Below are 22,454 nucleotides of genomic sequence, written 5' to 3' on the forward strand. Positions count from 1 at the left end.
TCAGGAAACAACAGGTGCTGGAGAGGATGTGGAGAAATAGGAACACTTTTACACTGTTGGTGGACTGTAAACTAGTTCAACCATTGTGGAGGACAGTGTGGCGATTCCTCAAGGATCTAGAACTAGAAATACCATTTGACCCAGCCATCCCATTACTGGGTATATACCTACCCAAAGGATTATAAATCATGCTGCTATAAAGACACATGCACATATGTTTACTGGAGCACTATTCACAATAGCAAAGACTTGGAATCAACCCAAATATCCATCAGTGACAGACTGGATTAAGAAATTGTGGCACATATACACTGTGGAATACTATGCAGCCATAAAAAAGGATGAGTTCGTGTCCTTTGTAGGGACATGGATGCAGCTGGAAACCATCATTCTCAGCAAGCTATCGCAAGAACAGAAAACCAAACACCACATGTTCTCACTCATATGTGGGAAATGAACAATGAGATCAGTTGGACACAGGGTGGGGAACATCACACACCGGGGCCTGTCGTGGGGAGTGGAGAGAGGGGAGGGATAGCCTTAGGAGATATATCTAATGTAAATGATGAGTTAATGGGTGCGGCACACCAACATGCACATGTATACATACGTAACAAACCTGCACATTGTGCACAGGTACCCCAGAACTTAAAGTATAATAATAAAAAAAAGTAAATGTACATATTTTATTTCTGTGAATGTTGGTTTTTCTACCAAATTTTTCTACGATGAGCAATTGTTACTCATTTGCGGATGTATAATTCTCTGTTCCAAATGAAAACCATGAAAGTGACCTCTCAAGACAAGCAGGATGTGGGGCCGAGAGGCTGCCCCCAGGGGACCAGCGCAGCCTCAGCACCCCTTTCCACCACTGGTGACCTTGGGCAGGTTGCCTCCTGGAGCCTCAGTTTCATCACCTGCAAAACAGGAACAATAATAGAATCCCCTCTGCCTCCTGCTCCCGAAATGCTGTCATTCTCTTTCCCTGGGGTTGTTACCAGCATGAGCCCAAGGAGCCCCCTGTCTGGGACAGGCCTGTCTCCTGTGAGGGCCCGCAAGCTTCTCCTCTCTGCTCCTGCCCACTGCCAGCTGTTTTGCATTTCTGCTCTTGCAAATGTGGATTCTCTTGGTGCTTTGGAGGCGTCTGACTGGCCACCCCTGGGACTTCTCCCAAGCCAGTGTCCTGTGGGCTGGCCCCAGCGGGGGACAGCAGCCAGTCCCGAGAGTGTGGGCTGCAGGGCCCATAGCCCCACCCACACCAAGCTGGCGGGAGCTGTCATCGGGGCCTTCACCAGGGATTGGATGTTTGGGGCATGAGGATTGGCACGATGGCGACTCACTGGAAGGGGCGCAAGGGTGCCAGGGGCTGCGGCTCTCTCATGGGGCTCCCAGTCCTCGGGGTACCTGGAGATCATGGTCGTGGAGCGTGGGAATCACCAGGCAGCTGCTGAGAACTGGTAGGACGTGGGACAGGGTGTGCCCTGTGCTCTCCCTGGGGCTTCTCTGGCAGCTTCTCCCTCTTCCTTCTCTCCTCTGGCCTCTTCTTTCTTGACGAAATGCCTGCCTGGGCTGGAGTCCTCACACCCACCAGCCAGAAGTCAGCTTCATCTGAACCTTGTCCCCCCCAGTCTCTCGGCTGCAGGCACAGAAATCCGCCCTTAGCCTTGGTCATCACAGCAGCAGGTGGGCACCGACCCTGTGCCAGGTGCTGCACTGAGTGCCCTGCCTGTGCCAGCGCACCTGACCCCACAGCCTCCTGAAGAACGGGGTCCCTCCTCCCCGTGTCACAGAGGGAACCACCTTCCTGTGGGGAACAAAACTTCCCTCCCACTCCCTCCCACGTGGCCGCTTGCCGTGTGGCAGATGTGGGACTTCCCCCTGAGGACAGGACCACCATGGCCCCAGCATCGGTGCCTTGGAGGCCCAGGGTCTTGCTGGACATTGTGTGGATGACGCCTGGCCCTCTCGGCCCTGACCGCCTGCTGATATCATAAGGAAACAGCTGGGTGGATTTTCCTGAAACACCGGCTGTGCTGCAGGGGTCCTGCCCAAAGCCTCCTCTTGCGAATGGTGACCTTCCCCTGAGAACCTCACGGTTTCTGCCTCGGAGCTGGGATTGTGCTGGAAGGCCCTCGTAGGAAGACAAAATCCTCCCGCCTCTCGGGATGGGTGCACGGCTGAATTCTACATTACGGTCGCGGCAAGAAATCCCATTCTGATGCTCTTAAAATTCCTCCTTTCCCAAATAGCTGCCATGTCATCCCAAGGGGCCCGAGAGGCTTTCTTTGTGTAGGAAAATCTGAAAAAATTAAATTTAAAAGTCATTATGGCCAGGGTAAGGTTAATAAGAAAATCCTAAACCAGATTTATCGGCGAAGGCCTTCTTTGTGAACCTTTATTAAACTTGCATGATTAGAATGGATTCTTCGTATAAACTTCACTCAGAAGTCTGCAAGGGAATGGACGCAGAACACGCCGCGCTGCTCCTCAGGACGGGAGCCGGTGGGGAAGCGTCAGACAGGCCCTCGCTAAAACGGCAGACAACACCAGGACCCACCTGGCCATGTAAGCAAAGACAATACAGAGAGTGCGAGGGGCCACGAAATCCAAGGGGCCGGGAGCATCAGGCATGGCTGCTCCACCAGGAGGGCGCCCTCCTGCCCCCACCACTGGGCACAGAGCCTTGCCCCTGCGCCTGCAAGGGTGCTGGCCCCACCTTCTGCCTCTGCTGGCTCCAAAGCTCAGGCATCTCTGCAGCTTGCCAGAATCAGGCCCTCTCCACCTCTCCTCTGAACCACAGACATCCAGCTGCACCTGCCTGGCAAGTCCTAGGTCACCCACCTGGTTGTGGCTGTAGAGGAGGCCAGGAAAGTGGATTTCTGGAAAATAAGGAAGGGAATTCAGAAGATACAGGGGAGCCAGGAAGCCTCACCGGTGGCCACTATGCTGACCCTGGCAACTTGAACAAAAAGAGAGTGGCTCATTTCACAAGAGCTCAGAAGTCTTGGAAAATCTCCCTTCGGACCCTAGCTCACCGTGACGCTCCCCTGGGCCATGCTTCCTCCAGCCCGCTTTGTTCTCAGGCTGCAAATGGCAGCTCCCAGCAACCCGACATCTTCAGAGTCGTGTGGTTACCATGTCCAGGCCAGACGCAGGGGCCACCAGAACTGACCCCTAACTGGCTGACTTAGGTCATTAGCCTATTTCAAACCAGTTATTGAGGCGGGGTCCTCGGGGGTGGAAAACAAGGATCTGAACCATTTTCAGCAAAGGACCAGATAGTATTTTCATCTGTGGTCAGGCTGTCTCTGTCGTGACTCAATGCTGCTGCTGGGGCAGGAAAGCAGCCACAGGCTATATGTAAATGAATGGGGCGTGGCTGAGTGTCAATAAAACTTTATTGACAAAAATAGGCTTCCGGCCAGCGCCTCACTAGACCAAGCTGACCAGAGCCCTTCATCCCACCAAACCCTTAAGGAAACTTGGGGTGACATGGCCACAGGACCAGAGCGGTGTGATCCTGGTCAACCCTCCCTCAGAATCCTGAAGGCCAGAAGCTACCGAGGGCTGCCACGTGGCTCCTGGGGGAGGCCAGCAGGTTTTCACTCAAGAAAGGAGAAGTGACCCCAAGATTCAGGCAGGCTGCTTTGGGGCAAGGCAGTGTCCCCAGCAGAGGGAATGGCCCGGGGCCAGGTGTCAGACACCAGCAGTGTGTGCTGTGGGGCCTGGCCAGAACAGTGTCTGTGCATTCACGGCATCTCTGGAGAGGGCTCAGGGTCCTGGCGCCCAGCACATTTTGCAAACTCAGATCCCCGGGGTCAGGGGGATCTCGCAGGGGAGCTCACTGGCCTTGAGTCCTCCACCAGCCACTGCAGGGGTCACCTGCCTGCCTCACTGACGATGGGGTGGGACACCCTCCTCCCTGTTCCAAGCCTGCGAAGCTCCCCCCGCCCTGAGGCCCTCCCACCACCACCTCTGCCTGGAGATGGTCCCAGCAGGGAGTGTGTAACGTGGCCCAGCTGCCATCTCCCCTGAGGACACCAAGGGGACTGTCAGCTCCACCTCACAGCTCTGCCCACTCCCAGGCCCCCCAGGCACCAGGTCAGCCCCTAGACTCACAGTAGCACAGCCCTGGCTGAGGAGGGCTGCCCCCTCCCGCCCAGTCCCCGGCCTTCCTGGAACTTGTTCACAGGCCTCAGCGAAGCTCCCTTGAATGTCCCCCCACAGCGGTCCTCTGCCTGGGACCTGGCCACCCAGGACCCCACATGGCCACAGCCCCAGCAAGGGCTGTCCTCTCGCACCCAAGGACCGCAGGGCTGAGATCAGGCACGCAGCTCCCTCCCAGGCATGTTCTCACCCCTAGAACACATGGATCTCCAACCATGGCCTGAGTCGCCCCTGCCATCCCCCAGCAGGCACTGTCTCCCATGCCATGATGCTGTGCAATTCAGAGCCCAGTGCATCCCATGGCGATGCCAGCTCCCTGTCCTGCTGGAGGACGATCTGACACCTGGGCGACTCAAAACATGTGTGATGAAGGGAAGACAGAGTGAGCCCCGAAGCTCCCTCCTCTAGAGCCAGGTCAGCCTCTCGAGGCCTCCCCGGGTACCCAGCTGCAGGCTCCGGGCTCCGGCCACCTGGCTCAGGAGCAGAGACAGCTAGGAGATTCCAACCGACACTGGACATTGGGAGCGGTGGGGGTGGCAGCTGTCCGCTCTGGAGTTTAACAAAGACGGTTCCTCCCAATCCTGAGATGAGATCTTCTATGGCTAAGTGTGGCCATCGTGTGAGGAAAGGATCCTGCTCCCCAGACATGGCTGAGATCCCACTTTGGGTAAATCCACAATTTTTCTTCCTAACAAGGTGATTGTATGGGGATGTGAGTGCTTGCACCTGCAGGTGACAGGCGGGGCCCTTCCTATCAGACCCAGAGCTGGGCCGGGCCGTGGGGCTTTTAGCCACGCTTAGAGCCCCAGGTCCAGAAGCCTGATTAAAGGACTTTCTCTGAGCTTTTGAAATAGAAACGACGCAGTGCTTGTCTGGGATTAAAGGGAATATTTTTCCATCCTTGACAAGGCAGCCCATTGGTGTGGGCTCTGAATTCTTCTGTTGCGTCTCCATCCTTTTTCAGAATGTTGACTTGGCTCCTGCCTGGAAAGGGGACCAGCATATTTCATTTTTGTGCATTTATATGAAGGCTATCACTCATTCCTTCATTCATTGATGAGAGGACAGGCCTTGGGCCAGCAGGGACAGTCGCCATCTGTATGTCGTTGGACCTTGTTCACCTGATGTCTTTGTCCACTGGTCTGACGGGGCCTCCACACTCATGACAGAGGCGTGCTGAAGGGGCACTGGTGGGTTGGATGAATCTGCGTCATCTCACAGCCTCCTCTCACACCGGCACTGAGACTGGGCCCAGAACCGACGCCTCAGGGCCTCTGTGTGCTTCTCTATCCTTGCAGGACTCGCCTGTGGCAGACACGGTCGGCTGGCTCCCCAATGCCCGTTTCCCACCCCTTCTCCCTTTCCCACCTCACAAGGCTCCCTTCTTTGGGCTGGTGGTAGCCGTGGGACATTGTCCTGGCCAACGGAGCATCGGCACAAGTCAGCTGGGGCGGGGGGGCACTCCAGGAAGACTCTTACTGAACGGACAGCTGTGCTTCTCAGGCAGCCAGAGGGCCAGGCCAAGCTGCAGGGTCCTGACCACTGGAGGAGGGGAAGGACAGAGCCCTGCCCTGATGGGCGTAAGTCACCTGCAGCCCTGGAAGGTCAGGCTCCTGTGTTCAGGTTACCCCAGAGCAAGTTTCTGTTCACTGCACCCGAGGGCTCCTCCCTGCCTCCTGGCTGAGGGCAGGTGCGAAGGTGGCCTGGGTAATGCCCCAGACACCCTGACGGCCTTGTTTTAACTTAGTCACCTCCTTAAAAGCCCTATCTCCAAATACAGTCATACTCGGAGGCCTTGGGGGTTTAGGGCTTCAACACGGAAATTCCAGGACACACTATTCAGCCCCTAACAGTGCCCCACACCAGGACACAGGGGCTTCCCATGCAGGGGCACTCCCCTCCCAGTAGAAGGGGAGCAGAGCTGCCTGCAGACGTGCACAGCCCTGTCCTGACGCTCCAGCACCCGTCCTGGGAGGAAGGGTACCTGATCACAGCACTGTCACATCACAGAGCACTGCTCAGCCATCTCAGCTGCATGTGGCAATACAAAGGAGTCCCACAGCCACAGTGCTGAGCAGAAGCCAGACACAAGTGCTGGAAGGTTCCACTCATGGAAAGAACAAACCCAGATGAACTCATCTTTGACGCCAAAGTCAGCATGAGCTTATAAGTTTCCCACAACAAATCAGAAGTCAGCATGAGCTTATGAGGTTCCTGCAACAAATGGCCACAAACGGGGGCTTGAAACAACAGGAATTGATTCTGTCAGTCTGAACTCACCAGGGTCCTGCTCCCTCTAAAGACTTCAGGGAGAACCCTTCCTGCCTCTTCCAGGTTCTGCTGGCCACCCTGGTGTTCCTGGGCTTGTGGTGGCATCACTCCAGTCTCTGCCCCCATCTCCCATGGCCTCCCACCTCTGACTGCGTCTGTGTCTTTTCTTTGTGAAATCCCCTCTGCCTCCCTCTTCTGAAGATGCACGTGGTAGCATTTAGCTCCCACCTGGATAATCCAGAAAAATCTCCCCGGCTCAGAATCCTTCCCTCCAGCACCTCTTCTTCCTACAAGGGGGTATCTCCAGTTCCAAGGATTGAGATGTGGCCATATCTTCGGGGCCACCATCCAGCCAGTACAGGTGGAAACTTTGGGACATGCAAGGGGTCTGGGCCTGGGGTGGGGACTGGGAATGAAAAGAAGGACCCATTGTTGAAGCTGCTCCATCAGTGGTCCTCTGCCACAGCTGCAAGGCTGACGCATCTGCCGGGCAGGTCTGCACGCCTGCTTCAGTGGGGCCCCGGCAGCCGTGCTACGAAGCGCACACTCCTGTGCACCCCCGAGCAGCCTGTCTTCTCTGATTCCTGATCTGGGCGCGGCTGACACAGTGTGTTCTGTCTGTGAACATTCGTTGAGCTGGGCTGACACGGTGTGTCCTGTTTGTGAACATTCATTGAGCTGCACACATATGCTACGTGCACTTCTCTGTACATATTTACACTTAACGTGGGTTTGTAACATTCTTTCCTTCCATTTTGCAGTTTGCAGGGGAGGTCCCCGAAAACCGTGTGGAGACCGTGGTCGCAAACCTCACGGTGATGGACCGAGATCAGCCTCACTCTCCAAACTGGAACGCCGTTTACCGCATCATCAGTGGGGATCCCTCCGGGCACTTCAGCGTCCGCACAGACCCCGTCACCAATGAAGGCATGGTCACCGTGGTGAAGGTGCGTACTCTTCTCGCACCCTGCCAGGCACCCCAGGTTCTGCCACCTGCACACTCCCTGGGACAGTGAAACAGGAGTGATACTTGGTGTAAAGTTAGTGCCCCCCTAATATCCAAGGGCAGAGACAGGTAACCCAACCTGCTGGAGGCAGACACAACCTTCACAAGGACCTGTCATGTGACCTGCAGGGGCTTGGCAGACCCCCCCAGAATACCCTCCCGTTCCCTTTTCAATGTCTATATATTTGCTGCCACCCCCTACTCTAGTAATGGGTGAATTTCATTATTAGAATTCCCAATGTTAAACCATCCTTGCATTCCTGAGGTAGATCCCATTGAGTAGTGAGGTAGTATTTTGTAACATGTTGAAGAATTTGTGTTGCTGATATTTGAAGTTTTTCGTGTCCTTTTCTGGGTGATTTAGGCTTACAGCATCCTCATCTGGGTTTTGCTATCAAGGTTACTGACTAATCTCAAGAGTATTTTTCTGTCCCAGAGATGGGTCATGTGATGCTGTAATAATCCGTCCCCTGAATGTTTGGTCACACTGTGCTGTGAAGACATTCAGTAGCTGCAGATTTTGTCTTTTTGGTTGTGCTTCTTTTTGTTTTGGAGAGAGATGGGTTTGTAACTGCTGGTTCAATTTCTTTGATGGTTTTGGTTAGATGTGTTTTTCTAGAAAAGTGTCCATTTAATCTACATTTTCAAATTTACTTATAAAGCCCTATCATTATAGTAGTGGTGATTCAGTCTTCTAACCTAACTCTTTTTCTACACTTACAATTCATATTCCCCTGGAAGGGCAGATTGGGAATTATATTGTAACACTTAGTGATCATTTACAACTTCGTGTGAAGAAGTTTAGCAGCTACTGTCCCAAAACAATTTTGAATAGGACTAAGAAGAAAAGACCAAGAGTACACTGGGCATTTTTAGAGAAAAGGGCAGGGGGTAACAGAAGGGTGAGCTTAAAGCTGGATAGGATCTGCCGAAGCGTAAGGGAAAGCAAGTTTCGTTTTGGGTTGGATCATTTAGAAACTTCCTTCAGCGGCCGGGAGCAGAGCTTAACCACAGAAGCTTAAATACTGGAGAGCTTTATTCTGTCACGTGAGAGGAGTCCTGAGGTGGGCAGTTGAGGCCGATGTCACAGCTGCACAATCAACAGAAACCCTGACTCCTTCTATCCTCTGCTCTGCTGTGCACACCTTTCAGGGCCCCTCATGGTCCAAAATGGCTGCTAGAGCACCAGCCATTACAAGACTTCTACAGGTAGCAGGAAATCAAAAAGGCGGAAGAATGGCTTGCCCCTCCTTTATTGAAGGATCTTCTCAGAACACCTGTTCACATCTTATTGGGCAGAGTTTAGTCACATGACCATTCTTAGCCAGAGAAGACACTGCATAGCATAATTATGGGCACATCTCCCAAACTTCTCCTAAGGAAGAGGGGAGCTAGATGCTAGGGGATCACAGGGGAAGAAAATAGGCTCCTCCAGGATCTGTGTCTTTTCTCAACACCCCAAAGTCATCTTTTTCCTTTTCTTAATAACCCCTTTTCTAAGCAAGCTAGTGAAGACTCTCCTGAAAAATCTTATAAATGTCTTCATCATTTTTACTTTATGAAATATTCAAATATACAGACAAGCAGAAATAATAGTAAAATGAACTTCCGTATACCCATCACCTAGATTTAATTAACATTTTGTTACATTTACTAAATCTTTTTATTTTGACTGATATGTTTGAAAGTAAATTAACATATCACAGCATTCCACCCCTAACTCTGTATAAGCCTTCTTCTTCAAGAGAGGCTATGTTTTCACCTTGAAAGATAGTTCTTAGAGAAGAGGCAAAATACACGTTTCACTTCCCCTCTAATTATGAATTTTCAGGGTGAGGCTTTAGCGCAATCGCGCCCCCAGTGGCAAAGTCAGATCTGTGTTCACAGGGACTGGGCATGGCGAGGAAAGATGTAGGAAACCCTTTCTCCTTTGACCTCGAGCTAGTATTCTAGCTCTGGCCCCTAGAAACCCACAAGGTGAATCGTCAGCCTCTTTGCCGGCAAAGTTCCTCATGGGAAGGTGACAGAGACTGGATGTGACATGCAGGCAGAGGAGAGGAGTGACTTCTGAGCCCAGCGCTGGCTGGGGCCTTCTTCCCCAGTGAGCAGTGAGCCTCGGCCCGTCTCCTGCTTGTGATTCCAAGGAGGCGTCTCTGACTCCCACAGCTCGGATTCTGTGGCCTTCCCAGGAACACAAAGGGCAGCTCTGAGCCCAAGGAGATCAGCACCTGTCTCACCTGCCCTGCCCCTGGAGGACCACTTCTGCAGCTGGAGCACACACAGCCCCACCACCTTCATCGGCGAACGTAGATCAGAAAGGGCCGGTGCCAAGGAAGAAGGCTGGCTCGATGTGGTGGGGAGAGCCTGACCCCTAAAGACTCCAGGGAAGGTGGCTTCCTGCCCAGCCCAGGGGCTGGTGGCCTCAGCCGTCATGCCCCTGCCTGGCCCTATCTGCACAGAGCATCACAGCCACGGAAGGTGGAAGAGCACAGCCAACTGCAGGGAAGCCCCAGCATCCTGGGAGAGAATAGGCCTCGTGGCACTGGGCCAGGCCCTCGGCAGGCCCACGGAGCCCTCTTCTGTTCTTCAGAGAGGAGCCACTGGTTCCAAACGTACAGCAGAAACTAGTCTGTGGGGCATGGACTGAGGGTCCCAGGAGGGCCTGGGGGCCGCCACCCCAGGAACTAATTCTTGAGATGGAGAATCATCCCCTTCGGGTTATTCCTCCAGCTGGGGATGCCTGAGAAGGCCACTGGGAGAACGACTCCCCCGGGGCTCAGCTGTTTGGCGGCCGTCTCCCCACAGCAGGAAGGCCCTGGCTGGCAAGTGGGTGGGGCATGAATTTTGGAGGCAACAGAGGAGGTGCTGACGGCAGCCAGGTGGGCACAGCCGGGCAAATTCACTGACCTTCTGCCGTGTGACAGCTTGGCAGCAGGCCACCCTCCACTGAGTTTGTGCCACGTCCTGTCCCCAAGCCATTGGGGTCTCCTGCCCAGCTCCACCCTCCCCTTGTCAGGCCTCTGTCTACATAGTGAGAGTGGGGTTTCCCAAAGCGTGTCTGCAGAATGCTGGTTCTCAGGATGTTGATGAGCACTGCCTGCGAGCCACATGCACAGCTAAGATCTCCCTGTCGCCTGTGCTTCCTGCCCCCCACAGGCAGTCATCAATGGCACTGAGGCCATTGAGGGGCCTGTGAGAGGAAGATAAAACCTCAGGACCCCAAACCCACTATGCCAAAGGGAAGTGGAGCATGGGGACTGAGTCTCGCGGTGCCGCCTCCCTTCTGTGGCCACACAGGTAACTGGGGCTTCACACACCTACCCCAGCTTCTGTGAAATGCGGATCCACTGAGCGCAGAGCAGAGCCTGGCAAGGATGTAGCCACTGTCTCATTGCCTACCCAGACCCAGCTTTTTTTCCTTTCCTCCTTCCCCTCCTGTCTGCTCTTTCCTCTTTAAATATTGAAGTCCTCAAAACTCTCTTTGGGAAAAGCACAGGACATAGATCCCACTAGGACTTGCGCTTCTCCTTCCTGGGTGCGGGCTCAGCCTCGGCGGAATAACCCTGGAATCGACGGAGATCGGTGCGGGCTCAGCCTTGGTGGAATACTGGAATCGATGGAGATCAGTGCGGGCTCAGCCTTGGTGGAATAACCCTGGAATCGACTCAGATCAGTGCAGGCTCAGCCTCGGCAGAATAACCCTGGAATCGACGGAGATCGGTGCGGGCTCAGCCTTGGTGGAATAGCCCTGGAATCGACGGAGATCGGTGCGGGCTCAGCCTTGGTGGAATAGCCCTGGAATCTACTCAGATCAGTGTGGGCTCAGCCTCGGTGGAATAGCCCTGGAATCGACAGAGATGGGTGTGGGCTCAGCCTCGGCAGAATAACCCTGGAATCGACTCAGATCTTGCAGGCCCCATCCCTCAGGCACGGGACGCTTGAAGACCTGCCATGCTCAGGGTAACAAACATAGCCCTTTCCTGATAACCCTGCATCTCCCACCAGAGCCACAGAAACTACAAAGGTGCTGCCACTCCACACCCACAGGCGGGCTGGCACCCACCAGCTGAAACCCAGATGTGAAAATCTGCAGATTTTCAGATTTGGGACTTGGGGTGCATTTTGTCTTTTTCACAGCAGCCATCTTCCCCACTGGGCAGAAGGAGGAGCAAACCAAATTCCTACAGCACCGCCTGCTGCACGTGCCTGGAGGGAAGGAGCGCCCCGGGCCAGGGGAGGGCCCAGAAGGGCCGCAGCTAGTTCGAGTCTTCGTGACCCAGAGAACTGGCACAGTCCCTATTTCTGCATATCCCCAGATCTCCAGCACCCTGAAACTGCCAGGGAGCCTCAGGCAAGGCCCCGATGTGATCAGCTGCAGTGACTGATTGGGCACCGATACCAGGTGTGCCATCCTCACCCCATCTCACTTGGTCCTCACGCCCACCAAGGAGCTGCTATTCTTGTCGTGTTTCACAGATGGCATAACTGAGGGCCCACACGCAGGATCACACAGCGGGGACCGTATAAGCTGGGACTGGAACCGGCTCCCTCTGCCATAAAGCCATCTGTTAACCATCCAGGTTCCTCGCTGGCCCTGCCTGTGTGAGCCAAGGTGTCTGTGTGTGTTCAGGACAAGGTTCCACAGGTTTGAAGCTGGCGCTAAGAGCTGGCTGGGCTGTGTCTGCTCAGAGCCCAGTCCTCTTCCAGGGCATCCTGACATGGCCAGATGGCACCGTCTGACCAGCCTGAAACCTTCCTAGTGCCATGAGAAGGGGACAGGAGGCTTGAGGAGGAGTCCAAGACCTCCTTAAGCAGCATGAAACTCTGGCCCAGCTGAGAGTCCCCAGCCCAGGGGCCCTGAGACCCCATGATGCCTCTCCCCAGCTGTAAGTCCAAGAGTCCTACAATGGGAAACTACTCAGTCGTCAAAAGGAACAAACGTGAGATCCATGTGACACGCGATGGGTCTCCAGTGCGTCACACTAAGTGAGATGAGTCAGAACCAAAAGGTGGCCTGTTGCATGCCCCCATCTGCAGAACGTCCCGGAAAAGACAAAACTCTGGGGACGGAAAACCCTTCAGTGGTTTGCTGGCGGGTGGAGAGGAGGGGACTGCAAAGGCACAGCACGAGAGAAGTGTGGAGGAGACGGGACTCTCCTGCACCTCGGCCGCGGGGCTGGTCGTGCTTCCGTACACTTGTTAACATTCCTAGAGTGACTCTTACTGCATGTCAAGTTTCAAATAAATTTTGAAATTTGAGGAGCTCGAGTCTCGAGCACAGACACAGCCACACTGTCCCCACAGAGTCACGGGTCATTGTGTCCTAGGTAGCATTCAACAGGAGAACCACACTTTTTCCTTTTTCTTTCATTTTTGTTTTTACTCCCTATAGTGCTTTTCTCTGAAGTTTCAATTTAGAGTCTGTTTAAGGTGCATATTTAGTCTGGGGATGCTTCATCTTAGAAAACATTTCCAAAATTGGTTTTGCGTTTGTTGGTAGAGACATCATCTTTTCAGGCATTCCCTTTCAGAGCAGGGGAGCGGGGTGGAGAGGAGGGGTTGGGGAGTGGCGGGTGGTGCGGGAGGCAGAAGGTCAGTACAGGGACCTCTTGGCCCAGCCCACAGGAGACGTCCAGTATCTTGAGGGCATCTGTTCTTAGATTCCCATGCTAGCTCTTTGCTCACTTACCCCTGGCATGGACCAGCCACTTAATCTCTCTGTGCCTCAGTTACCTCAAACATAAAATGAGGCAAATTGTGGGGCCTATGCCCAGCAACTTATGACTCACATTGAAATAGACCCTGGATATAAAAGATTTGGCACAGTGCCTGGCACAAGGTAAGGACTGAATCAGTGGTATTAGCTGCTGCCGTCATCATAACCATTATCGTTATCATCATCATCCTCATTGTCGTCATTGTCACTGTCGTCCTGAGCTGGGGAGAGGCTCCTGATCATTCTCCCTGCTTAGTTCCCCAGAACATGAAGGTTACTTTAATTCCATGAATGGTCCCCTGAGTCCCTCAGAAGAGCAGACACCATATCATGTATGTACACTGCAGACCTGACCAGGTCACTGCTCCCGCCCTCCAGTAGTTTATAGTCTGCAGAGGGGATGGTGAGGAGGAATCACTGAAATATTTTATGTCGGGTACACACTGGAAGCCCCAAATCCAGCAATGCAGCAGTGTGCTCTTTCCTTCTCTAAACCGACTTAGCTTCTGTTTTTAGCCAGGTCCCCCCAGGTGGTGGTAAGTGGTAGACTGGCATCTCTTCCGCCTCCCTTTTCCCACAGTTGTGTCCATGCTCTGGGCTGATGCAGTGCCCTGTGCAGGGGAGGAGAGCACTCCTAGGCAGCTCTCAGAAGTGTCTGGTCACCTCGGTCCTCAGTCATCAGTCACCCAAATCCTGGCTACATCATCCCTCACTTCTGGGGTCCAGCTTGGCCACTGTCAAAAGAAGTCCACAGGCATCTTAGGCAGGTCATCCAGATCTATCCTGCCCCACACTCCCAATTCCATCTCCCTAGCCATACCAGCGGGGGGTGAGGAATGAGCCTTGCCACCTCCCAGGCTGTACCTGAGGTGGACACACAGCTTCTCTGCTCTCAGGTCCCCAAACCCAAATAAGCCATCCGTCACCATCACACCCTCCTCAGGACCCAGCACGGCCTCTTGTCTCCCTCCTCCAGCTGTGAAATTTCATCTCGAAGGAGCAAGGCCCAGGCCCAGGCTCATCCCTGGTTCTTTCTTGTCTCACCCGTGGCCCTCAGTTTTAAAGCTCAAAAGCCAAGAACCGGCCTCTGCCACTTTCCCTTTGGGCAGCGACAGAGGTGGCCTTCCTGTGGGAGGCTCACAGGTGGCAAGAATTCCGGGGAGAGCAGGTGGGAATTCGGGGGAGAGCAGGTCAGTGATGGGGTCCTGGTGCCCTCAGTTGAGGCAACTCCTCCCCACGACAGGGGCACAGAGTGAGACTTTGAATGGATGCCCCTGAGTCTCCCATCAGAGGGGAGCAGGACAGACGTCCTGGTGTGTCCCCACCTGGCCCTGCCCAGCCGGTGCTGGAGCTGCTGCTCAGGCACACGCCCAGCTGCTCACCTCTGAGTGAAGGGTCATGGCCACATGTGGGCGGCAGCCATGCTGAGCCTCAGCGAGTAGATCCAGCCAGCCACCCTACTCAAAACTGCTAGACCAAATTACCTATTGATTTCTCCATTACAAATGTGTTTTATTTTATCTTCCTGTGGGCTTTTATTGGCCATAATCGTCTTTCTGGAAGGCCTCCTTGCTCAGACTGGTGACACGATTTTTTAATGCATGACATGCAGCGTTATTCCATGTCCCGGGAACATGAGCCAATAAATATGGGAGAAAGACCACTTCCCTCAGGGGCTTGTTCATAGCGCCACCACGACGTGATGGAACAGTCTAGCCCCACGAGTGGCCCCGTCCCAGCCAGCTCCTGGAGGGCCTGGGGGAGCAGCTGCAGGCATTGGCGTGGTCAGCTCTCGGGGGGACCCCAACACGATGTGGGTGCAGGTAGACGCTGGGAGCTTGGAGGCATCTGGAGTCCAGAGACAGAGGAACCAAGGCCAGACCTGGAGGAACCTGAGACCCCTGGTAGAACCTTCCAGAGGAGGGTGCTGGGTTATTCTGGATCAGGCGTCCCATCAGACTTGCAGTCAGGTTGGGCCGTGGAAGGTCCTGCAGGGTGATAGCTGCAGGTGCGAGACCCCTGTGTGGCGCACACAACCCCCAGATGGTCCTGGGCAATGGTGGTGAACAAGGGGGTGCCCACCCCCTATATCTCCTAGGCACCCATGGGGTACAGATAACCCACACTGGCGCTGTGCTGGGTGCTGGGGAGGCAGAGGTACAGGGCACAGCCCCTGCCCCGGGGGTGGCAGAGTCAGGGTGGGGGTCGTGCACCAAAGCAGTGAGAGGTGACAATGTGCATCATGGAGCCACGAGGCATCTCACTCTGGACCCAGGGAGGCTTGCAGGGACCACCCCTTCCTTCAGATGGACACCCCTGGGGAGGATGAGGGCTCACCTAAGCATGGTGTCGCGGTGATTGCGTGTCACCCCCAGGGGCAGTGCAGGGACAGTGGGGATCCGGGACCAGAACTGTGATCTCTGTCCCTCCCTGCAGACCCTCCTGGAGGCAGTCATGGGCTTCCAGGAGCGACCGTCTCAGTTTTCCTTCCATGCTCATCCAATACTATTATTTAGGCAATTTTATTTTTTGAGACGAGGTCTTACTCTGTTGCCCAGGCTGAAGTGCAGGGGTGCGATCACTGCTCACTGCAACCCTGACCTCCCAGGCTCAAGCACTCTTCCTACTTCAGCCTCCTGAGTAGCTGGGACTACAGGTGTGAGCCACCACGCCCAACTGATTTCTTTCTTTTTTTTTTTTTTTTAGAGATGGCATCTCACTATGTTGACCAGGCTGCTCTCGAACTCCTGGGCTCAAGCTATCCTCCTGCCTCAGCTTCCCGAAGTGTTGAGATTACAGGCATGAGCCACTGCACCTGACCTTATTGATGCGATTTTTAAATTTCTTCTTTTTGTACTGAAATATTTTATTCAGTAGCAGTGCCTAGAAGTCCTGAGTGTGACATACCAGATTATGTGGTTGTTCCTGCTTGGAAAGATCAGATGCTGAGAGGCTGTGGTGGCCCCAGAGAAAGGGCAGGGTTGGGTCTGTTCAGCCTCAGGTGCTTCACTGCCGGCCCTAAGCATGGCGAGTGGGGTTCAGAGCAACAGCACCTTGTGGGTGGAACACCCCAGGTTCCTTCCTGTCTCTCCTGTGGCCCTCAGCTTATGAAGCTCCAAAGCCACAAACTGGCCTTTTCCGCTCCACTGTGGACAGTGTCTGGCCTTCCTGCCTGCAGGCGGCTCACAAGGGGTGGGAACATGGGGAGATCACATCGTTGGGGGACATGGTGCCTTCCTGCTTCTTGGGGAAAGCTGATTGATCCCTCCAGCAGATAAGTTCCTCTCTAAGTGGAAATGTCTTACACTGCTTATCATGAAGGTTTCCAGGCATTCCTAGAAGTAGGAGGAACCGACATGATTGCCTGGAAGCACTGTGTCGTGATGAATGTGTGGAACCGTGTCATGATTGTGTGAAAGTGCGGTGTTGTGGTGATTGCGTGGAAGTGTGGTGTTGTGGTGATTGCATGGAAGTGTGGTGTCATGATTGCGTGGAAGCGTGGTGTGATTGCGTGGAAGCGTGGTGTCATGGTGATTGTGTGGAAACGTGGTGTCTGTGTGGAAGCGTGGTGTCTGCGTGGAAGCATGGTGTCAGGGTGATTGCATAGAAACATGGTGTCGCAGTGATCGCGTGGAAGCGTGGTGTCGCGGTGATCGCCTGGAAACGTGGTGTCGCGGTGATCGCATGGAAACGTGTCGCAGTGATTGTGTGGAAGCGTGGTGTCACGGTGATCGCGTGGAAGCGTGGTGTCGCGGTGATCGCCTGGAAACGTGGTGTCACGGTGATCGCATGGAAACGTGTCGCAGTGATTGTGTGGAAGCGTGGTGTCCCGGTGATCACGTGGAAGCGTGGTGTCGCGGTCATCGCGTGGAAGCGTGGTGTCATGGTCATCACGTGGAAGCGTGGCATCATGTAAATCTCACAGTGATGGGCATGCTGCTGCACAGCAATCTGCACTTTTTGCAGGAGTACTCTTTTTAATTACCAGACCTCATGATCCTCCACATCTAAATCTGTCAGAATGCATCACCCTCAAAAGCACATTTTGGGCAGAGCGCAGTGGCCCATGCCTGTCATCCCAGCACTTTGGGAGGCCGAGGCAGGTGGATCACCTGAGGTCAGAAGTTCAAGACCAGCCTGGCCAACATAGTGAAACCTCATCTATACTAAAAATATAAAAATTAGCCGGGCATGGTGGCAGGCACCTGTAATCCCAGCTACTGGGGAGGCTGAGGCAGAAGAATCGCTTGAACCCAGGAGGCAGAGGTTGCAGTGAGCCGAGATCATGCCACTGCTCTCCAGCCTGGGCAGTGGAGGAAGACTCTGTCGGAAAAAAAAAAAAATCAAAACTATATGATAAGAAATAGATAGCAAACTCACAAACTAATACTCCCAGCTCTGGCCTTGACCCCATTCCTCCTCTCTAATAATGATGATCATTTTTATTAGTTTTTGCTTTATCCTCATGTTTCTTTCTGCAAACATGAGCAAAAACGTATACAAATCGTATTTTTCTCCCTGTTTTGCACAAAAGGTGCACGCTATGTGGGTTGCTGTTTTGGCCACCAGTAGATCCTGGAAGCCTCTCCTCTTCAGCACACAGAGGTTGTTCTCATTCTCTTTACAGCTGCAAGTGTCTCCCCGCACAGATGTACTGCAGGCCGTGCAGCCAACCATAGCTGATGGATGTTTGGGTCGTTTCCAGCGTATTGTCTCTGCGTATACTACACAATGAATACTCTGATGCATATGTTACTTTGCACATATCTAAGCAGAATTTTTAATGCAATTGCAACACATTGTGTTGTGCTTTTTCCAGTGAGACTGTTGCAAGCTTTGCCACTGAATGTCTCAGGGCCCCAAGCTGTTTCCACGTAATTTCCCTCCCTCCCCAAAATGTGTAGGAAAGGCTTGAGCGAAGCTTTTCTGATCATACAGCATCACTGCGGAACTGCAGCTCTAGCGTTTATCAGCCTGGGTCCTGGTGCACCACAGAATTGTGTGGATGCAGGGGCCAAGGGCAGCAGTGATGGGAGCTGCAGACCTGGCATGGTGGTGTCTGGGGCTGCGGTAACAAATTACCACAAACCAGGTGGGTTACAACAATAGAACTGTCTTCTGTCCCAGCTCTGGGAGTCAGAGACATAAATTCAAGGTGCCGGCAGGAACGGTTTCGCTTGGGAGGTTCTAGAGGAGAACCCGCTGCCTGCCTCTCTCCTGTTTCTTGGCCTGTAGCTGCCTCACTCCAGACTGCACCTCCGTTGCCACATGGCTCCTCCCTGCACTTGTGTGTCTCAAATATCCCTCTCCCTTTCTCTCTGTTTTGAAATTTTGGAGAGCCTCGCTCTGTCACCCAGGCTAGAGTGCAATGGTGCGATCACAGTGCACCACAGCCTCAAACTGCTGGGCTCAAGCGATCCTCACACCTTTGCATCCCAAAGCCCTGGGATCATAGGCATGCATGACCACACCCAGCCCTGCCTGTCTCTTATGAGGGCCTCTGTCTTTAACTTACATGTACAAAGACCCTATTTCCAAATAAGGGCCCATTCACAGGTCCCAGGTGGACATGTCTTTTGGGGGCCGCCATTTGACCCCCTGCACCTGGTGAGGCCCCCCTGGCCAACAACGTCAGGAGCCTTCCCCACACTAGGCTCAAAGGAGGAAGGTCAATGGGGTTACCAGGCCAGGAAGAGGGGCTGGAGTCCCGCAGGAGGAGCCCAGCTTCTGCCTCAGCACAGCATTGGACAGGGGCTGGGAGGCCTAGACCCCCTCCCTCTCTCCTCCCATCAGCCAAACCCAGCAGGAACCAGAAGACAAGGGTGCCTGGGAGATGGGACCTTTTGGGGCCTCCAGGCTAAAAAGCAGGGCAGAGAAGAGCCAGACATGGTTCAGAGAAGGCTGGACACCAACCTTCCCGCGTGTCCCCCCACGCCCACCCCCCCGGAAGCTGCGCCAGGTCACTCCCAGCCCCGATCTGTTGTTCCAGGCAGTCGACTACGAGCTCAACAGAGCCTTCATGCTCACGGTGATGGTGTCCAACCAGGCACCCCTGGCCAGCGGGATCCAGATGTCCTTCCAGTCCACGGCAGGGGTGACCATCTCCGTCATGGACATCAATGAGGCTCCCTACTTCCCCTCAAACCACAAGCTGATCCGCCTGGAGGAGGGCGTGCCCCCTGGCACCGTGCTGACCACGTTTTCGGCTGTGGACCCTGACCGGTTCATGCAGCAGGCTGTGAGGTAGGTCCACAGGACACGCCTCGTCCCTGCCTGCAGCTTCCCGGGTTCCACACAGAAGGGTCCAGAAATACCCCATGAAACCCACAGCCCAGAATTCCCCCAGATGGGTGGTCAGGGGCATCCCCAACCTGAGGCACCCTCCAGGAGGGAGCAGCAGCCCTTAGTCCCGGATAGCCAGATGCAGCCCCTGACCAATCATGAGTGTTGTGACCGGCGCTTGCACATTCAGCACTGTCCAGATGCAGGCCGGCCCCGATCCTGGCTGCACTCTCATAGCCATGAGACTCAGCAACCTCCTGCCCTTTCTGTTCCTCAGTGTCCTTGTCCGTTCGATGGGGACGATGAGGGCATCTGCCCATTGGGTCCTTCTGAGTTGAGGCCACCCACTACTGGATGAACTCGGTGCCTGTAGGCCACAGGCCTGTCCTATGATGTGGCGGGGGCAGTCCAAGGTAGAGGGGAAGCCCTAGAGGAGGACAGGGCCTGGGGGTCTCCAAGGAGACGGAGACACTGGCCCAGGCCCAGGCCCTGGAGGTGTGGCCAGTGCAGCTGCCTGATCGGGGCCACGGAGGCCTGGGATCCAGGGCGGCCCCGCCCACCCCAGCCTTACCTCCCCCCGCACTTGTGGTCTCCACAGATACTCAAAGCTGTCGGACCCGGCGAACTGGCTGCACATCAACACCACCAACGGCCAGATCACCACAGCGGCAGTGCTGGACCGCGAGTCCCTCTACACCAAAAACAACGTCTACGAGGCTACCTTCCTGGCAGCTGACAACGGTGTGGCCCCCTCCCAGGAGGCAGCTGTCTCGGCGGCCTTCCCGCGTCCTGGTTCTGTGGGCGAGGGAGGGCGCTGGCCAGGCCCCGAGAGGGCAGCAGGCATCCAGAGGGTCACCCGGAGGGGCTGAGGGGACGTCTGCGCAGACAGCGCTGATAGCGGTGATCGGGGTTGCATCATCTCAGGGCCCCCAGGCCATGCTCCACCTCCACCCATTCCCGTGTCAGTCATTGATTCCGCCCCCTCCCCAGCATTCACTTGCTTGCTCGAAGGTGTGCCCCGTCCATCCCCCCAACGTCACTCACCCACAGGCTCCAGGGGCATCAGGGCACTGGTCATCCCAGCCTTGTCCTTGCTGCACTCTGCAACCTGAACTGCATCTCAGTTTTGCTGCCTGTAAACTGGGGCATTGGAACCGGGTCCACAGTTTTCAAATGCTTTTAGCTGGCAGCCCTTGCCACAGACCCCGTCCTGTGGGGAAGGCCCAGCCCCACCGGTCAGCAGCCCCTGGGGTGCCACCCTCGTGGCTCTGACCACCCACAGTGCAGACCCCTGTGGCCCTCAGTCACAACAGGAAGCATGAGACCTTCCAGGACCCTGGGAGTCCAGAGGGCAGCGGCAAGGTCCCGGAGCAGGTGGCACGGCAGACGACCTCAGGAGCCTGGATGGGAGGGCGAGGATGGGCTGTGCAGAGGCAGCAGGAAAAAGGTTTGAGAGCACGCGGGACTTTCTGAGGGACGTGGGCTGGCATCTCGAGGAGTGGCCACCCCTTCCTGGACCTGCAGTAATCCTGCGAGCCGGCCGAGCCCCCCACAGGTCGCACGCTCTCAGAGGCATGGAGGCAGGGTGGGTGGGAGCAGAGATTCTAAAACCGAAGATCAGTCCAGTACCACCGCTTCCCAGTGGGAAAAGACCTGACCTCTCTGTGCCTCAGCTTCCGCCTCTGCCAAGTTGGGGGAGTCTTAGTACCCCTGAGAATCAAACGAGTCTCAGTCATCAGAGCACTGAGGAAGGGCCTGGCTCAGGGCAGCATGGGCTCCTGTTTGCTGTGGCCGTGATGACTGCCCGGCCTGCTGTTCACTGAGTACCGGCCGAATGCCTGCGGCTGCTCATCGGTGAGCAGCACACGGCGATGCCCGGCCCTGGCGTGGCTGACAGCCCGAGTGTGTCGGCTGGAACCCAGGTCAGTGAATACCGATGGAGGAAACTGCAGCACGATTGAGGCTTTTTTTCCTCTCACGTCCAAGAAGCCTGGACGCAGGCAACCCAGAGGCAGATCCCAAACCCGGGGCTCCGACTGTGCCATGTCATGGTCCAGAATGGCTGCTGGAGCTCCAGCCATCACAGCCACGTTCTGGCAAACAGAAGGCCTTGTGGGGAGGGCACAGGCACACACCTGCTCTACTAAGGCCTTTCAGAAAGCCCCATGCAAGTCCTCCACCCACAGCTCACAAAGCCCAGAACTTACTGATGTCGCCACCCCTAGCTGCAAGGGATGCTGGGAAATGGGGTCTTCTCGGTGGACAGTGATGATCCCAGACAAAATGCAGGACTCTGATTATTTTATTAAAAGGAAGCAGAAAATGGATATTGGGGATGACTCAGCAGTGTCTGCCCCAGGGAGACCGGAGAGAAACCAGTCACACAGATGATTCAGGCAACAAGAAGAGCTGGGAGAAAACAAAACCGGTGGCTGGGAGGCAGTGACCAGGGGCTCCGCCCTGAGGAGCTGACCTTGGGACCAAGAGCTGTGGAACCAGAGAAGCAAGCAGGGGAAGGTGGGGTGACAGAGGAGGGTCACAGAGTCGGGAAACGGTGTGCGCAAAGGCCCCGAGGCGGGGCCATGCCTGGTAGGCTCTTGGAACAGCTGTGCATGAAGACTCATGGGCAAGGGTCGTCACTGCGCAAACGCTCGTCCCATAGCAGGTGAAAACAGGACGTGGTCACCTCCCTGCCAGCCTCCCCAGCCATCGCCGCCTCCCCCGCCGGGGTCCACAGAGCCAGGGCCGTGTAGCTGTGCAGCTACCTGTGAGCCCAGGGCCCTGGTCAGGGGAAGCGTCTCCCCTTGACGGCCCTCCTGCTGCAGCTCAAGCCCTGAGGTTAAATTAGAAAGTGATTGTGAGCCTGGGCTGGGCCCAGTGGTGCACACCTGTAATCCTAGCACTTTCAGAGGCCAAGGCTGGTGGATCATGAGGTCAGGAGTTCAAGACCAGCCTGGCCAACGTGGTGATACCCCATCTCTACTAAGAAAATACAAAAATTAGGCCGGGCGC

At 55.0% G+C, this 22,454-nt stretch overlaps 1 protein-coding gene across 2 annotated transcripts in view; it reads left to right on the forward strand.

Moving 5' to 3' along the window:
- CDH4 (cadherin 4, type 1, R-cadherin (retinal)) overlaps positions 1 to 22,454 on the forward strand; it is a 501,882-nt gene that overhangs the window by 469,733 nt on the left and 9,695 nt on the right. For both annotated transcript variants that reach the window (XM_011992340.1, XM_011992341.1), the window contains exons 8-10: positions 7,200 to 7,385; positions 19,150 to 19,403; positions 20,041 to 20,183. In XM_011992340.1, coding sequence (XP_011847730.1) covers positions 7,200 to 7,385; positions 19,150 to 19,403; positions 20,041 to 20,183 — 583 coding nt within the window. The remainder of the gene's footprint in view (positions 1 to 7,199; positions 7,386 to 19,149; positions 19,404 to 20,040; positions 20,184 to 22,454) is intronic.

Source organism: Mandrillus leucophaeus, unplaced genomic scaffold, assembly GCF_000951045.1.
Source record: "Mandrillus leucophaeus isolate KB7577 unplaced genomic scaffold, Mleu.le_1.0 Scaffold41, whole genome shotgun sequence".
Lineage (NCBI taxonomy): Eukaryota > Metazoa > Chordata > Mammalia > Primates > Cercopithecidae > Mandrillus > Mandrillus leucophaeus.